This window comes from Acanthaster planci, linkage group LG17 (genome assembly GCF_054643075.1).
Source record: "Acanthaster planci isolate LZ-2023a linkage group LG17, COTS_SCS, whole genome shotgun sequence".
NCBI classification, from domain to species: Eukaryota; Metazoa; Echinodermata; class Asteroidea; order Valvatida; family Acanthasteridae; genus Acanthaster; species Acanthaster planci.
The window spans coordinates 3742854-3762416 of record NC_141793.1 but is presented as its reverse complement, the minus strand read 5'-3'; the positions used below and the strand labels follow the sequence as shown (position 1 = coordinate 3762416).

At 41.2% G+C, this 19563-nt stretch overlaps 1 protein-coding gene across 2 annotated transcripts in view; it reads right to left on the bottom strand.

The window, feature by feature from the left end:
* Nucleotides 1-479: 479 nt before the first annotated feature.
* Nucleotides 480-19563, bottom strand: part of slc38a11 (solute carrier family 38 member 11) — a 39769-nt gene continuing 20685 nt past the window's right edge. For both annotated transcript variants that reach the window (XM_022235149.2, XM_022235150.2), the window contains 10 exons: nt 16434-16508; nt 14490-14624; nt 14074-14139; nt 13652-13752; nt 12353-12426; nt 11864-11934; nt 9657-9818; nt 8990-9102; nt 8461-8607; nt 480-8034 (listed from right to left, as the gene is read on the bottom strand). In XM_022235149.2, coding sequence (XP_022090841.2) covers nt 7747-8034; nt 8461-8607; nt 8990-9102; nt 9657-9818; nt 11864-11934; nt 12353-12426; nt 13652-13752; nt 14074-14139; nt 14490-14624; nt 16434-16508 — 1232 coding nt within the window. In that variant the 3' untranslated portion in view covers nt 480-7746. The remainder of the gene's footprint in view (nt 8035-8460; nt 8608-8989; nt 9103-9656; nt 9819-11863; nt 11935-12352; nt 12427-13651; nt 13753-14073; nt 14140-14489; nt 14625-16433; nt 16509-19563) is intronic.

Genomic DNA, 19563 nt, shown 5'->3' with positions numbered 1-19563 from the left:
AAATCCTCAAAGTTTTGATTTTAGGATACGTTTTGCTGTTTTTAGAACCTGTGTAGTGCATGACTCAAAATGGATCCCTTCCAGCCCTTGTCTGTAAGTTTTTAGCTGAAGAGTGCTCCCCCCCCCTCGAAGAATCCTGGTGATGCCCATGCCCCCTTTTGGGTGGACCATGTAGCCTCATGAGTAAAGTTGTAAATCCAGATGGGGAGGGGGTTACATCCAGCAACTAGTTGGACATGTCACTTTACCCCTGCTTGCCTCTCTGAGGCATCCCAGGTGTGTAAATGGATACCTGTCAAGAAGGTGTTCATAATTAGCCAAACCACAGCATTATTATGCAGTATACTCCCAAGGGAATGTTTATGGGCCCAGTGATCAGGGACAGAGATGGAATTTCTCCATTTACAACACTCCATAAGTCTGTATTTTTGCTACTGTTTTCAAGACCTCTGAAATCCTGGACAAAAAACATCTTGATATGAGCGATTATCTCATACTATTTATTGCATTCTAATGATTCAACAGATCTATCACAAGTTAAAAACTCATTTCCAAATATTCACAAGCCACAAAAATAATTCTCTACAACGCAACCAGATAAACACTGAGAACATAAATTATTACACCTGATATACTTTAAATAGTGTTCAACTGTACACTTTACTGACCCCTTTTTTAGGGGCCATCATATGTCAAGTTTGTACAATATAAACTTTCAGATTTCATTAATCTGGCCATATGAGCATGACCCATGCATATGTACTGACAATATTTCTGAAAAATGGAAATTTGGGAGGGGTGGAGGGGGGGACGGCTACTCCCCAACAATTAGATTTTACGTGACGTCAGTAACTTGTCCCTAGAATGAAACTGATTTGCCCAAGTTTGAGAACATATACATGAAAATCAGATCTTGAAAAAACTAGTTTACCGTTACAAACGGCGTGAATTCCCTCCAACCCCACAATTTTCTCCAGAGCTGTAGTTAATATTTCCATCCAAGGACCCCCTCCCAAAAAAGGAGAAAAAGGCCAAAACACAAGAGGCAAGAAACGTACAAACTGCCTAGCCTTATCCCATCTAAAGAAAAAGTACTGGCTGGCACTACAACTTTAATTTCGTTTATCTTAAGAATCAGAAATAAAGTAGTTGCTTTGGTTCCAACGTTACCCTTAGTTAACTAAATAGCAAGATCTAAACCAACAACAGCTTGCTAACGAGCAGTGATTGATCAAATCATCTGCCACACATAGATTAGTATACTTTCACTGTGAAACCAACCCGATTAGACAATAGTTAGTCAAATGTCTTACAGATGCAACATGGCTACTCTTTAGATGTTATGTTAATGCATATCCACTATTGCTAAGATTTATTCAATGTACATGAAGAACATTTTTAAAACTAAACGTCTGGTTGTAACAGAAATGATCAGGTTTAGCTCACGACCCAATAAAAAGGACACCAGTGTGCGTACGTAGATAATAGTCACTCAACAGGCAAATTGTGTTTGTTTTTTATGGAAGTCACCCAACACAAGACCCCAAGAGGCCACTCGGGCTGAGGGCTAAATAATTAAGTTAGAGAAGAGAACTAAGAGCATGAGACGTTTGGAAGGAAGAAAGGCAATGGCACTTTCAACATATTCTTCACCCTGAACAAAATATTACTTGGTTTTAAACACACAAATGAACATAAACATTCTCTGTCCTTATCGGTGGAGTTCAACTCCAAGTCAAAAACACTTCAACAACGTCAAAATTAGGCCTGAAATTCAAACCAACGGCTTCAAACACCCCCCCCAAAAAAAAACCAACAACAGAGTACTGTCCTGGCAAATGAATAAGTACCAACAAAAATTTCACTCATGATAGTGCAAGAAAATATAAATCAAACAATCTTAGACACACGACAAATCAAATTCTTTGTTCATATGTGTAGTTTGGCAACTAAACTTGATTTACAAGACAAACAGACCTCTGTGTATCCCTGGAGCTGTATACATCAGTGATGTCAACACAACTGTTGTTTAAGCTACATAAAGCCACACTTGGGATTCCCAAGTGGTAACAGGTGCATACACGTATTTGTGGACATCAGCTTTTAGCTACAAGAGATACATGTACATGTGACCAGATACCACAAAATAAGTCAAAAGGCCTTTATTGTTTTCTGTCAGTAAAATGATTTAGTTTGCAAAGTGAGGGTAAATTGAGCTCCTCGATTTGATCTAACACTCACTCGGGCATAAACTGACGTTTGCCTATAAAGCAAGAAGTTGGTTAAGCGTGAAAAAACCTTGCTTGACAAATCAGGTTGCCAGCCAAAACTTCTTGTGAGGTACATGTACATGTATATTGTTTTGGAATGGCACATGTATTTACCTGTCTTTGGGTTAGCATGACAATCATGTAGAGTATGAGCTACCGCTGGTAACCTTTGTTTATTAAGCAAGGTTTTTTTGCGCTTAAGCAAATTCTGTGCTTAAGCAGCTCTATGAAATTGGCCCCTGATGACGCCACACTGTGTTTATGTGATGTACTTTCCTACAGAGCTCACAGGGCTAAAGACCCCCAATGACTCCATAGGAAAGTACACATGTAAACAATGCGCGAAGTAATCAGTACATGGGCCTACTGTTGAGGGTTTGGACTGAAGTACAAATACTTTGTGCCAAATTTCTTCAAAGGCCTGTGTCTCAAAGGTTCAAAGGTGACTCTGACGATTTGCAACTCATTCTGTTAGGTTGGGTAACATGCACTCCAGTGGTGTAAGCATTGAAACACAATGGTACTCATTGGTTTACCTATCTATAGAGGCTTTGAGTGGTACCGGTAGCCATCTTGCAGGGCAATTCTTTTATTCCTCAGGGAAACCTCCTTTGTCTGTACCCTTTGGAACGATAGCCCTTGCCCAAAAGATGGCTGTCATGTAAATATTGTATTGGAGAAAGTCACACAGAATCAATAAAAGAAGGACGGTACTTCATCAAGCAGCCATGTAACCTGTACACATCCAGGAAAATATGGCACAAAGGTACCAAGTACCCAGTTTTAGGTACCAAGTACCCAGTTTTAGGTACCAAGTACCCAGTTCTGGCAACAAAACCCTACACATCACTACACAGTAAAAATGTATTCAAGCTGAAACTACATCAAGAATACAAAGTAATAACATAGACATGGCTAGCTACGTAAATCTTGCACGCAAGCATTCTGGAGAAAGACATTTTAAAATTTGTTTTGTAAAACTAACATGATCCTAGAGAAGTAAATCTTCACATCATATAAATGCACTGCAAGCCCAAATTAACACACTGCTACAATTACCAAACATCTCAGCATTTGTGATCAGATGCAGATTGCACCATAATTGCATTCCCTTAGAAAAAAAACTTTTAAAAACACTCTGGATAAAACAAGCTGCTGACCAAATCAAAAATAGAATGAACCAAACACATACACGTTAATAATCACCAAAGAAGGTCAACATCTTTGATCCAAGCAGAATCACTGACAAAAACCAGGTTCTAAATCCTTTAAAAATATATTTCACATCAGGCTTTTCTTATTTAGACTTTTTTTATTAGTAGTAGTAGTACTGTCTTTAATGAAGGTTTTATCCCTTGATCAACTGGGGCCAATTTCATAGAGCTGCTTAAGCACAAAATTTGCTTAAGCAGGAAAAAATTTGCTTAATAAACAAAGGTTACCAGCTCAAACTCTATCTGATTGTCATGCTAACCAGAAAGCAGATAAATACGATCCCAAAACAATATACATCACATGGAATTTTGGCTAGTTACCTGATTTATCAAGTAAGGTTTTTTCCCGCTTAAGCAAATTTTGTGCTTAAGCAGCTCTATGAAATTGGCCCCAGCTGTATACGTGGTAGTCAAACAACACCTGCAAAAATGTTTTCTGATTTGAATTTGAGCCCCTGGATTTGCGCAAGTTCAAACTTTACCTCTAAGAAAATATTCCCCCTGCTGTCAGTTGCTAAGACAAGTTACCAAAGGATTCAACCGCATACATTCAGAGGTGTGTGGCCTTGGGGTTGGGATTTCTAACTAACTCCTGAACAGAGGGTCCGGGGATCGAATCCCGCACCTTGGGCAAGCAGCTTCACTCCCATTTGTCTCTATCTACCCAGGGGTATCAATGGTTACCAGGGATGGTTGTTGCAACTGACGGCTCTTTGTGCTTGAGCCCAGATGGATTCAAGAATGCTTTACAGGCCCAGTGGGAAGGAATGACCATACTCGCAACGTAGCACCTTGAACGCCTCTATTACCCGTCATTATACTGTCCCATTATCGCTGACACGGGGAGCCAATCTGTTGCTTTTTCATAGTTTCTTGTGTTGTTTTTAAATTAAGCAGCACTCGTCTAGTAGTTCATATTCTATACAAGTATTTCAAAAACTGTAAATTTTGATGAGTGCACAATTTGCTGGTGGATGAATGACACTATCCACTTACCGGTAATTTAGGGTGAATGGTTCAACCATCTGCCGGATAACAAGCATGTGATATTTTGATACAGCAACCACTGTTATACAATACCATCTGTTTGCATATTACATAGAAATTGAAAACCCCAAAATAAAACAGTGTTCACTCAACCGCGGTAGCCAAGCTTGTTGGCAGGATGAAATTTTACAAAGGCAATTGCCACCTGCCCTGATCAAGGTTCAGTGAAGGTACATGTACCAACTATCGGATTAGCCATACATGCATTCACCAAGATCAGGCATGTAGCCCTTATTGTTGGTGGTTTGGTACATCGAAAACTTGACCCCACAGTCTGGTTTACAATTTCCACCATGCTCTGCAGTGCTATGCAGCATGTACAGTAGATGTGCATTTCATCTACTAGAATCAAATTAAGTAGAGAGTAAACATTCACCCCCTCGCAGACTGCCATCCTTGGGCCTCATGTAAGGCTACAATGTATGACTACAGTCAAACCTCATTAATAAGAGCACTGTTCATACAAGATCCTGCTTAAGACAAGGAAATTGTTCCGTCCCAATCCTTTCTTTTTCATTGTTTTCATTCGTGATAATACAAGGTTTCTGTTATAACAAGATAATTTGCCAAGTCCAAAGGACCTCTTATTAACGAGGTTCAACTGGCCATGCACATGTACATTTGATATGCATGTACACAGCAGGTTCAGGAAGCTCTTGCTGCAGTGTACGGTGTGCATACTAAAACAGAGTCTGAACCACCACAAACTGATGTAAAACATACAGAGGCTTCAAAGATGCTGGACCACAAACGATGGTCAGAACAGTGACACTGAATGCATGGGATTGAAATGATTTCCTGTATGCAAGACAAAATGGCCAACCTGATATTTACATAAATAAAATGTCATGGGTACATTTACAACTGTCGGTTTCTTAACCCCTTCGCGCCGGGATTCTTTTGACCGCGACTGCTGGGCTGTGGTATGCCCTGAATGGAGGGCTGTGTCCAGCAGCAGGCCCCATTGAACCAGCAGCTGCATAGTGAATGGGCAGTATGTACTAATCGCCACACAAAGCCACGGCTCTTGCCGTCTCCCGTCATGAAGGGGTTAATTCTGGGAAAGACATGTACACGAATACAGACACCGATGGTACATGTAACTTGTAAAGACACTCATATAAATATGACACTCATCAATAAATATATATATTTATGTATATCTGTGCTTTCAGTTAACGCTACAAATATTGCTGTTAATATATAATGGCTTCAATACATACACTCAACTGCCTGAATTCCCAATCCACAGTGATTACATAAAACTAGTTAACTAGCAGAGATTACCCACGAGCATTATGCTATACACAAAACATGCATAAAACGGAGAGACTTATGCACTTTGAAGTTTGGACTTCCATCCTGAACATCTGTGAGCTTGCAAACTAAAAGAAATGCTCATTTAAAAAAAACAAGTCCTGGACCTCCTCCGAAAACTTGCTTGGTTCGAATTTTGTGCGACCAGCTGTATCTTTCAGAATTGAAAAACAACTTTTAATGCCACTACAAGTCAAACCGAAATAGTTTTCAGTGGCACCAAGTCAAGAACAAAAAGAAACCCACACGACGAAGATGTGCATATCGAATACAATGATTTCTGATTAAGGAATTCCGATTACAGTAACGTCTAATGCTAAAGAAAGAATAAATCTTGTAGGCCATGGCTTGAAAATCTGATCAAGAAAAGGTACATGTACACTAAAGATTTTTAAGCTCTTTGTATGTAAACAGTGCAATGTGGAATGTGATGGAAACTGCAAAGGGAAAAGCTAACTGAGGAATGCTCCCAAATCTAGGGAAAAATACCGGTAATTGAGGAATGCTCCCAAATCTAGGGAAAAACTAACTGAGGAATGCTCCCAAATCTAGGGAAAAACTAAATGAGGAATGCTCCCAAATCTAGGGAAAAATACTGGTAATTGAGGAATGCTCCCAAAACTAGGGAAAAACTAACTGAGGAATGCTCCCAAATCTAGGGAAAAATACTGGTAATTGAGGAATGCTCCCAAAACTACGGAAAAAGTAACTGAGGAATGCTCCCAAAACTACATGTAAGAAATTTATTGAGGTGGGAGTGGGAATTATATAAAAATTTTTTACCACATTTCACTGGCCAAACACAAATCTGTTTTATTTGTTTCTGGTGGTGTACCATAACTGCAAATTTGATAAGACCCTGGATAGTCTGCTCACAGTCTAGTAGCTCCAACCATTCTCCAAAGCAAAATTGTAACTCCCTCTGTGGAAATTAGGGCTGCGTCGAACATTCGATATATTATCAAATATTTGAATATTGTTTTCTGCATTTGAAGATTCGAATGCGAAATTCACAAAAAGGGAGAAATTTCTTTGATTTAAATGAGAAAAATTGCACTATGGAGGCTTGTCTCAAGCAGATACAAATGAAAAACGACAGAAATCTTAAAACGATTCAAAAAGTAAATCATTCATTAAAAATTTAAAAGGAATGGAAATTTTCAACAGGGCAAGAAGTACTGTTGGTCTGTTAAATCTTGCTCAATCGTGGCTGGAGATACTCTAAAAGTGAGAAGCTATTATAGTGATTATCGTGTACAATTGAGTGCGTTATTGCAACTGATTTTGTACATGATTTGAGCAACAATCTGCCGGTTGGTACGACCAAATATTCTGATTCAATCAAACTGAAGGTCACATCTTCGAATAGTGAATTATTCGAATGGACTTAGCCGTAGGAAAATGAGTTAGAAGTCACCAGAGATGAAAGATGTGGACGATTTTTTTTTTTCACAGAGTGTCACAGAGCAGGTCATAGAGAGTGTCACAGAGCGGGTCACAAAGCTCTGGGGTAAAACTTCATCAGAGTATGTTTTGTGGGTACATTCCATGGCACTGCTCAGGGCAAACAAATTGGCCAAGCGCAGGAAAGATTCCTTCGCCAAAGAGGCTACATGTACCGGCCAAAATACCATGCGATCTGTGTAGCCAGAGATTGGTTCCCAGCTGATTTTGACAGTGGAGGTTGGCTTGCAAAGCCATGTTTTCTGCCAAGCAACTCTCAAATTTTCGAAAGAACAAAATAATGTCTACAGTTGCCAAGATTCTGAAGCAAACTTGTGCCACAAGCTAAATTAGTGCATAGAGCACAGACAAACAGCATGAACATTTCCACACTTACATAATTACCTATTTGCGTTTTTTCCTTCTATACCGATCGCTACCTAGGACTGTTTCAATCATGTTGCGGTTGTGTACATCCAGGAGGTGGGACTCATCTCCGTCGTCGGCAGAAGAGAGACGGACGTCTCATTCACCGCAAGACAGTAGTCCAGGTCCTGGCTGTGACAGTGGGTGCTGGACGGGTCCACACAGATGGTGACAATCCCAAAGATGCAGACCAGGAAGCCAAACACACAGATGAGGATGGAGGGCACCTTCTCCCGACAGTACCAGTGGCCCTCCTGCAGCCGGATGTAGCACAACGTGGGGAGGATGAAGACCAGTGGAACAGCTGCAATGATACCCTGTGGAATTGGAATGGCAGAACTGTGAGTACAAGGTGCTGTTCAAATTTTATTGCGTAGAACTAAACTGTAGCATCTCTTCTTGAATAATAGATTTGTCCATTGCTTTACACTTTGAAGTCTGCCTTTGAAGTATCAAAAAATTGGAGTAGGGTGCAAAAATTACACTTAACTCTACAGAGACCATGTTCTAGCTAAAGTTACAGTCGAGTCTATCAGCAAAGTCACAAGTCTAGTCACAAGTCCTCTCACAGGACCAGTCCTATGTAACAGGGTGAGCAATGACAAAGGAATGCTTTTGTCAGTATATTCAAACAGCTGCTGAGTTGGCTTAAGATTTGTGATGGACTTTTGATGGACTCAACAACAACACTGGCTCTACCACCTGTTAGGGCTACCAAGTTTGCAAAAATATAAACCACTTACATTGATGGACAAGACAATACCAAGACACGAGGTGCTCATGGACAGTCCTAGCGTCAGGCCAACCAGCACTAGTGTTAGGATGAGATGGCGGGTCATGGGCTGGGGGGAGCTGGCCCAGCCGTGATGTACGATGAAATTCTCCATCACCTGGCAAAGGGGTAAATGAAGAAGAGAACCCCTCAGCGAGGTCTGTAATTAACTGTGATACTCAGTGACCATTGTCGGAACCACAAGGATGGATGTGTGATTGTCTCTGACCATGACAGGCATCTTCTCGAGCCAGTACTAATCACTGTAATTATCCGTGACCCTAAGGGAACGAGTTAACATTTGGAAAGTCTGTGATTATCTGCAGTCTCAAAGAGTTGGCTAACACAAAGACAGGTCTGTGATTTTGGTGAATCAAACAGCGTACTGCAAGAAGTACTTGGATGAATCAGTGAAGATCTGTCAACGGCACGCTAAAGGAACAACTGGGCATTAGACCAGAGAGCTAGAGTTGATCAACTCAGAGACAAAAAGCCCTTACCTCTCGGCAGACAAAGCATTCCAGTGGGTAGGTGCAGACAATGGTGATAGCAAACACGACACGAGCCACATTGGCAAGGTCGTCTATATGGCAGTAATTTTGCAAGACATCACCTGGGTAACACGAAAATGTCGAAGTGTGAAAAAAAAAATTTGAGAAAACTAAAGAACACCTTCAAGCCAATGCTATCTCTACCTCAGCAATGGCATTAAGGAGCTTCGGAAACAGAGAAACAAAATTGTTTTCCAAGAGAAAACAATCCTGATGTCCCTTACGGTGCTTTTGACATAAATGAATTTGTTTTCAATCAAATACGACCCTTCATTCAACACAAGTACATGTATACCACATCACGTACACATATCAGGCTCAAGAAACAAAGAATTGACAACTCTACCTTGGGAGTCTCAAAGTCCAGTAAAAACACCCTTTACACTCTCTCTTTAAAATCCCCATTTAAACGTTTTACATTTTTAAACTGGCTCCCCTCGAAATTTTTGCTAAATCAAGAAGACAATTTAAGATGTAGTTGAGCATACCAAGTATGTGGAACACATAAGCTGCAGTGATGATGCAGAGGTCTGGTGCAAGTAACATCTGTGGTGCTGGCACACACCTCCTAGGATTTCGAACGATATTTAGAAACACAAATCTTTGCTACATGTACCTTGGGTGTATCCCGTGAAGGTCACATATCCGCCGATGCCGACCAAAGCGGAGAAGATAGTGGCCAGAATGACGGCGATGTGCGTGACCTTTGACCAGCTGTGGGGGTTGGGCGTCTCCAAGGAAGAGTAGACCAGGAAGGAATTGTGGTGGCAAATATAGGCTGGGCATTAGGGAGAGGTGAAAAATATCATGAAACAGCTGGGTCATGAATACCTGCAACACTCGGACATTTCTTCTCTCTGCCCTGCACATCCGCTCTCCCTCACCTACAGTGACAGGAGAACTTGGCACGGTGACCCATTCAACTCCGGTGCCTGGCGGCAACAGAACATCTGAAAGAAAATCGCGCAGGCTCCAACTCCATACCCATTACGCACAGACACCTTTGTGGGCAAACCGTGCCTCCCTCCAAACGAGGCATTCTGGGAGAAAACACGCCATGCTCCTTTTCGTACATTTACACGTTGACAGCCCAAATGCCATACAAAATTCACCCATACATTATTCATTGTGTGTCTTTAATGAAAACCTATGTTCCATAATATGCTGCTGTCAGCTGTTGTGGTACAGCCTGCCACCTGGTGTCTGGTTCAGGAAACAAATGAATATGGATCTACCAGTGATGCATGTGCATGCATAGAAACTTGTAGTATGAGTAAGTCTCTCGATGATTATGAGTTGGGAATTTATCACAGCACAAGCATTACAGCAAGGATACACCAATATGCAATGCAAGTGAAGCTTACATCCCTGAGCCAGATATTCATATCAAAATTTCCAATCTCCTCTGAGATGTTCATAGATGCATGGGGTTGATTAGAGTATTCTCTGGCTCTAAGTTAAAGAGGTACCCGTTTTGGAAAAGACTGACAACAAAAATTGGGGAGGGGGGAGGAAGTTTGTATTGATTATGCTTCGGATCTGGCCGGGGGTACACCAATTTCAGGAAATTTTTTAGTTTTTAGGAAAGCTAGGCTTCAATTCCTTTTGAATCAATATTTGAATCTCTATTTGAACCCATTTTTCGGGGAAGGTCATTCACTCAAAAGGTCACCTATGTAAACAATGAATTTCCTGGTTAAATCTGTCAGAAAAAGATATCACATCACATGATTCAGTCCATTACATCAAAATGAAAAGTCACTGAAAAAGCAGCCAAGCAGTAGATGTTGTTATCAACGTGCACAGTAATAATTGGGCATGAAACTAAACACCTACCCTAACAGTCCTCAATCCTCCAATTCCAATACCCTAGGGGGTATATTTCATTCTTTGTGCAATAGGCAATTTAATAAGTCAAACGACTATCTTTTTATTTTTCTTTACGAGGCCATATGCTCCGTTCCTGGTGGTTATTTACATGCAGTTTGGTCATGGATAGTAGGTATGGCTGGTGTTTAAGGCCAAATTGATTATTGCTGCTTAATTGCATCATGTGAGCCCTTGCATTTGTCATTTGATACTGTTGACTCATCTGACAAGTGTAATCGCAATGATTCTACCATACACCTACATGAGCATGTACGTTCAATGCCCTCTTAAACACCAGATGCAACTGCCTTTTGGCAAAGATGGTTAAGGAGGGACAAATGTAAATCAGACCCATGATGGCACCTCTGCAGTTGGCTTTCAAATCTGGTTGCTACCTTTGGGGTTAATCTACAGTGCACCATATTGGTACACGTATGTAGATATCAGACTAGCTATCTCATGTGATCTCATTGAAATCAAACACCCGCCAGTTTCACAAGCTGAGACAGTCTAGGCAAGAGTGCACAGGGGAATAGACCTTTAACATAACGACGTTACCCACTATTTACATGTGTGCTTTCCTGTCGGGAATTGAAGGATCGTGCCCCATCTCACGGCTACTGGAAAGTGCATGGCATGTGTAAACAAAGCGCGATGCCATTATGTTGCGAGACCGTTTAATTACTGCCTCAAATAAAGTGAACTGAAGCGAGCATTGGCTGCTTACCCAGGGACATTCATATTGAAACTTGTCTGAGAATTGAAGTCTGACACTTCTGGCACAGTGTGGTCTGCCCAACGGCCTTGACATTAGTGGATTCTGGTGCCCTTTAAAAAGTTGCAGGCACTGAGGCCGACAATTCTGGTAGAGTTCTGAGCATCAAATAGCATTATGGAAGGACAAATTGTGTTTCGGCCACTTCTGACTCAAGAATATTTGGGGGAGCCACTTACCAAATGTTATGATGCCGACAGACTCTGTGAACTGCAGATTGGCAAAGTTCCAGGCTCCATCTGTGCTTGGACTGATGAAACAAATAAAATAAATATCACACAGGTGTAAAAGATTCTCAGCCATAAAAGAGACAATTTCAAGAACGGTGCAGAAATACAGAATTAGGCTCAAAATAATTTCTCCAGTCACAGCTGATAACAGTGGAGGCTTCGATCGTCCATTTATCAATGCACAGACTTTTTAAGACAGGCCACCTAATGAACATAAGAAATCTCTGAAATCTAGGCCATCTCCTTCTTTTATAAGAAGTTGATGCAGTTGTCCAGCTGTGACTGGAAAAGTTATGAATCCTTTGGAAGTCGGGACATTTGGCATTGGCTATTTCAAAACTGTAGCATCCAACTGTTGCTCAAAATGTTCAATACTGTGAGTGAGTGAGTGAGTGAGTGAGTCAGTGAGTGAGTGAGTGAGTGACTAAATGTACTCACATGTGTAAGGTCCCCATCCTGATGAAGATGATGACGATGAGAACTGCGAGTAGGACAATGGACACGACTGCCACCTGTCACAAGAGAGACATTTAGATGACACAACAGAGCACGGACTGAATCATTCAAGAAAAAAAAAAAAAACGCAAGCTTTCCCTTGTGACAGAAAAATCAACCACAACCATAAAATACAGGGGCTGTTGGTTCTCCTACTTTCATTGAGACCTCTTCCAAGGCACATGATGTACCCGTACCAGGCAGGTGCACGGCCACAGAGCCCTCATTTCTCAGATCCTTTGTATTCACCACTGAAAAAGGTTTAGCACTCTGGAGCCGAATAGCCCTTCGGGCATAGCCCCCATTGTCCACACTTCCCCCAAAAAAGGAGCAAAAAAAAAAAAAAAAACAGGCTTCGAAATAATACTAGCCCAGCGTACAAATTCTAGCTAGAACTGCTCCGGACTACCTAAACTTGGTTCCTTGGTTGCCCGGTGGGCTAGTGAAAAATTCAGAATTTATAAGCCAACCTGTTAAAACTTAGATCAAAATAAATACATGTGTTCAATATAAATCAATATATCAATATAAATACCAGAAAGTAAGCAAAAAGTGGCAATTGTTGCCTAACATAAGCAACCCAAATGAGGGAAAGCTGGAGCAAAGAGGTGATTTTGTTCCCAACTCCGTTACCAGTGAATCAAGTGATATTTAACTAACAGCCTTTTATTTTCTGAAATGTCAAATTCTTTATTGGTGAGCTGATAATAAATTTGGGGTTTTAATTTTGTATATACGGGCTAGTAAAACTCTAAACGGGCTAGTAAAATATCCAGTTAACTACATGTAGCCCAGTGGGCCAGCTAGGAAAAAAAGTTAGTGCAAGGCCTGAAAAACCTTGGTTTTCAGGCCCAAATGTGGTGTATTGCCCAACCAATGTGTGATATACAACAGCTCATTTTCATCCCTGGTAAAAATGTTCATAAGGACAACAGTCCCTGCAGCGAAGCTCCCATGCAAAAGTGCCGACATCAGTTGGGAAGGCTTTGAATTCGCGGAAGACTTTGAACTTGGGTTTGAATGTCTCGATTGGAGTTTATATTTCAACTGCTGGACTTGGCCACACTTATTTCAAGGGGATGACCTGGTGAAATGGTGGTTGATGAGAATGCTGGTGGACTCCAAGAAACTGAGGTTTGTTTGATCACCCAAATGAGAGGGTCTTTAACTCTGAAGGTGACAGTCTGCTGAAGACAGCTACCTAAATGGCTGGAGACCAATGAGATTTAGTCCTGCCTTTACCTTGACCAGCTTGGAGACATTGCGGTACAGCGAGAATGGCAGGGAGATGAGCACAGTGATGATGCTGATGATGAAGTAGCGATTGGCTAGCACATGGTCAGCTGCAAAAGGAGATTGAATTGATGTGCTCGATCACAAAATCACTCATGCATTAATGCACGGACATGGAAAGGAATGAGAAATACAAGTTTCGTTATTTGGTTTTTTTTCTTAACTAATATACGTGTAGTCCTGACATCAAGTAAATATTAACAGTTAATGAAATGTTAATGCCTGTATACATATCAAAATGGAATTAATATGTACTGGTACATGTAGATTCTACAAAAGAGGCATATCAGGCAATAGCTTTTAAGCCAGGAATGATTAAAGACAAATAAAATGTTTGAGGCGATTAATAAAGAGATGAATTGTGGGCATACCACTTAGTATTCGCTCAAAAACCTTGGTGATGGTGTCTCCGATGATTACGTTGTAGCCAACCATGGCTGGAACCAAGACAAGAAAAATGCAATTAATTTAACACAGCCCAGAAACAACCAGTACCGTTTTTCCCCCCTAGCACGATGTGCTTGCTTTCCTTCTTATTCTTTGTGCAGTGCAAGATGTTCTGTAAGTTCAACCATCACATTAAAGTCCAAAGAAGACATATGAAAGAAAGATTACTGATGGCGAGTAATGGAAGTTGATGCATGAACATGTACGCTTTCTTTGTAGCATTTTGTTCAAATAGCACTGACAGGGTTTTCTAACGCCTTCTTACGACTTCTTGATCCCCAACATGAAACGGAGGTACTTGTACTCTCCGGGGTCTCTTTGACTGGGTATTGAGGCTCACCTACAAATGGATATGCAAACTGGATGAACGACAGGAAGTAGAAGCCGGGGCTGCCCAGAGAAGCTTGCACCAGGCCCTGGTAGGTGTTAGTCCCCGACAGCTCCCCGCCGCGGATCAGCAACAAGAGGGAGTAGTCTACACAGAAATGCAAACCGACCCAGTGGAGAAACAAGGGGGAAACATGAACTTGGAAATATGACTACTTGTCAATTCTTTCTGTGAGAGCTCCAGCCGAGGCTTCTTTGGCCACCTTGCATTATTAACCTAAACTCCCCTAAAATACTTTGATTTCATTTATGAAATTAAAACAGCCAGCTCTGAAAAACGAAGCAACAGGAAAGGCCAAGGAGAGAGTTGAAATTTTAACAGAGTTCTGTCTCATTCTAGGGGATATTTTTTTGAGAGATGGGCATTCACCCAGTTGTCATTTCAGTCATATCTGATATGCCATTCCAACGTCCTGGCAACTACCAGTACATTTACTCAACTGGATAACAAAGTGAAGCATAATTATTTCCATAAAAATGTCTTTACTGGTGATGGGTCATGAATCTACTGGTAAATTTGAAGTCAGAAATGTCATCTAAACCTATTCACTTCAGCTGCCAAGTGGCAGAAACCAATGCCATTGAGTTTCATACCTGTTATGGACAGGATATACATGTACATGTATCTAAAAACCCTGTCAGTAACTGGACTTTCCCTGTTGGTTAGTGGTTAAACCAGGAAGCTGGGGGCCAGGGAAGCTGGGGGCCAGTGCTCCCTCCTCTCCCTCCCCACGTTTTTGAATGGTAGCCCCCAACTTTTTTGACGGGGGAGGGGGACATGGTCCCCCACACCCCACTCTTGGCAGGTCTTATAATAAGGTGGGATTTTTAAATGAATTGGCCAAATAACAGCCGTTGCTTGATGGTCTGATGACTGTTGCTTCCGCCCACCCCACTTTGAACATTATTCCACTGCCTTTGCTGACAGTAGACAACTCTTCCACGTTACAAAGTGGGCATTGTAACCATTCCATTTTCCAGGCATTGTTACACACCTGCACATTGTAAGCTGCATACAAAGAGCATCACAGCGGTGGCAATACGTTTCACTTCAGTCCAATAAATCACGGCAGTCCCTGGGCAAAGGACCTGCTTTTGAAGCTTTCTTCTTGTGGTGCACTTAAAGTGGAATAAAGAGCAAGGCACTCCCCTTTTGCATCCATATTTGGAGAAGTACAGTGCACTGGAGTAATCCCACTGCGTGCACCACGTATATTAAAAAACCTGGACTTGAACGCCTTTGTATGAAATAGAAGCCAACCAGCGGCCATTTTACCATTTTACAAATGCGCGGGTTGGCTCGGTTCTATTGATGCCAGGGAGAACATAGGCGGGCATTGCCGGGCAAGCTTTGTATTCGGCTCGGTAAAATGGCCGCTAGTGGATTTAATAATCTCTATAAGCTGATTAAGGGCATTGCAAGTCCAGATTTCTTTTATATACGTCCGTGACTGCGTGCCCCAGCCTACACATCAAATGTATGAGGCCTCAAGCCCTCTCCTCCCACCTCCCACACAAACAAATTGGACACCTGAGTACTTGTAAGCAACCAAAAAAAATCACAGGGTTCGAATCCAGGTTCGAATACCAGCTTTGCAGCTGCATCGGGGGTCAGGTTGGGGTACTGAATCTTTCCTCTCCTTCCACCCACAGCTAGAGCAGTGGTCCGGGGCTGTTAAAACCCAGCTCGGTCCACATAAGGATTGGATCTTCAGTCCCTACCCAAGTCTGTGGGTTTTACCCAGAATATTCCTCTGGGGTTTTCCTCCCACCTCTAAAACTGTAGCGGCTTCTCATTGTCTCCTCTTTACAGGTGTCTTCAGGCTTGTGAGCTACAGTGCCTTGGGTGCTTTTCAGGAATCCTTGGTGTCACTACTACTACTACTAAAAACACTACCTGTCACTGCTGCAATGAACATCAGAAGAAGGATCCCAAATGGTAGGCCAGCCTTTTTCATCGCGTATGGCAATCCTGAAATAAATTACAATGACTCTTTTCAGAACTACTGGAGCACAATTCCTCAGTGACTGCATACCACTAAATTGTTTCCGCAGAAATCATTCTGATTTAAATTGATATACATGTAAACTTACATGTACATATACAAACAATACGGACAATTCTCGGGCTTATTACAAGATGTTCGCATGTTATGTCATTTTCCAGTTTTACAATGTTTAACATTAAAGACACTGGTACATACATAATGTACAGGGTAATTTTATATATGTACATGTACGTGTCTCTACAGCAGACATCCTTTTTGACAAAATGTGCAAAACAGGTCTTCATGTGAACAGGTACATCATCATACACGGTACATATTTTAGTCGTACCTGTATGGTAAATCTGAACACATACACCTGTACATGTTTACAAATGTAGAGTATACATCGTGTATGTACATATGGTATTGTACATTACATGTTGTATGTTAAATGTATTCACCACAAATTAACATCAGAAATTACAGATAGGCAGGTACATCTTTATTAATTAGAGGCAGCGATGTTAATAGTCACTACACAATTACATTAAATCGACAAACGCGTACGCTGAATACATAAAGTACAGGAACATCATCCATCCAAAGTTTAACAACGGATAAATGTCTGCCAACTAATCTGATCATCAGGATTATTGATTACTGCGGTGCGGGGGGGTGGCAAAAGTCCTCAAGTCCCCTCCCTCCCAAAAAAGCATGCACCACTGAGTGTGGAGCCACCGCAGTTAACAGCTTGAACGGTGAAGTTTAGAAATATTATTAGAACGACTATACACCAGTGATGTAGTCGAGTACTTTTTGAGAACCAAGTTCTCTACCAAATATTGAACTAGTTAGGAGGGAAAAAAGTGAAGTACATCGGTATTTGATGGTACATGCATAAAGGTAAGATTACAAAGCAACATAATGACTTCAGACCATCACTGCTTGATTAAAATTAACTTTTTAGGACAAAAGTACTCAGCGGAGTACTTTCCAAGTACTTTTCTCCTTAAAACTTAAATTTTACACAACTGGGAGTGTCTGAAGTCTAACATTTATTTTGTAATCTTACCTTTGCACATTTACCATCAAATGCCTGTGCACTCTGGCTTTATTCCCACTTACCCAGTTCAGTATTTTGCGGAGAACGTTGGTACTCGGAGAGTACTCGACTACAACACTGCTATGCACTATACACTTAAAGCTGTATGCAGGTTAACTTCAGTACTTGTGTACAGTATATTACCAAGAACAAACAAGATCTGAATGGACAGTACAGCACTTAATCCTATCCACAGAGGCAATGGTTGGCTAACAGTACAGCAAATGTTAAGACTGAGGAACTTTTTATTCATGAGAAAGAATTCTGTTTCTGTTTTTCTTTCAAGGTGTCCTTTTTTCAAGATACACATGTACTTTTTGTGTTGGGGAGATGTTAATTTATATTATGGGTTTTGCCTTTACACAAAGTACATGTATGTGCATGTACTAGTATTCATCAACACTGTTTTTCTCATAAATTCAAACATTCATGGAGGCATGTACATTGTACACATGTGCTGGAACATGCAAACTACCTTTCTGTACACCCGGAGCACCATATTTCAAGTTTACATGCACTACTGTTCGCAAGTACCGTACTGCGGACTTTAAAGCTATAGAAGTAAATATGTTCAAACAGTAAACCTCAGATTGCTTGCTGAACATGTAGGTACCGCTAACTTTCCCTGAAAAGCTGCCTAAAAGGTAGCCTACATGTACATCTTACTGGTACATGTACAGCTTTACCAGTGCACATTTTGGTTTCTGAATGTATGCTATCGTGTTTTGTGGCAAGAAGCAAAAAAGAAATTTTGGTCAGCTCAAAAATGCCGGTACGATGTCGATTTTTTCTGAGGTGCGGTACTGATACCATGGTGCAATTGGGCCCAAAAATAGATTTTCTGCAACGCAGTTATTGACTCAAAAAATATTTCCCCTGACGTACAGGTACATGTACATGTAGTTATTGGGTCAAAATAGGAACAATGTCTAATTAAATACAAGCAGCTGACAATCACAGCCCCCCTAATTAAAAACCGTCCAAGAGCTGTCACTGAAATAATAACATGACATCAGCACAATGGCCCGTTCCAAGCAAATACTGAGCTCTCTGATGTACACACATACATGTACATGCGCCTGGCTAGAGCCATGTATCACTGCCCACGCCAAGCATAATACATATACATGTACATGTACACAGGTCGAGTATTGATCTACTTCCCTGCTGGCGATGATGCATTATTCAAGTGAGTTGATGGGTGGCTGTTACTCACAGCTTATGACGGCGGGGGGGGCAAGCTCTGGACAATGCAAAGTGAGTCTGTACGTGTTGTTTGCAACCACCGATACTCTTCGGGATCTAAATATACATGTACACTGTACAGGCACATTCTTATGGGAGCTGATTTTTTTTCCCCTGCGCGTATCAATATCATTGAATTGGGATACTTAATGGTTAAATATGTACGTAAAGAAAAATTCCACTGTAATGTCACTTGTAACTCCAAGCTATAAGCGTGAAATGATTCAGATCCAGACCCAAATTGTTCTTCTTTTTTCTTTTTTTTTTTGGAGGTGGGGGCAAAACAAGTATATGTAAGCAGTATACCTGGTGCACTTTTGCATTAACCGAATGCACCTGTCACAATTAATTCAGCAGCTGCTTAAAAACAATTTCCTGAACAAAATTGCTCTGTCCGCCCCGAACATTTTCCATTTGAGCACTTAACACTGGTATCTTCACTCTCAATGATTAAAAAAAATCCTTCTTTTTTGGGAGGTGGCCATGCCTGCATTGTTCCCTCCTCCCCCCCCATGCATCCTTGAAACCAACTGTAAAAGAAAATTCCACATTTGTACAGTGTACATGTACAAGCTTTTTGACACTATAGAAGCATACAGGATCTTTTTGGCCCTCAAGAGCCCCACCCACAGCTGTCCAATACCAGCGCTTGCCATTGCACCAGTTCTGTGGAGGATGAATACACGTATTAT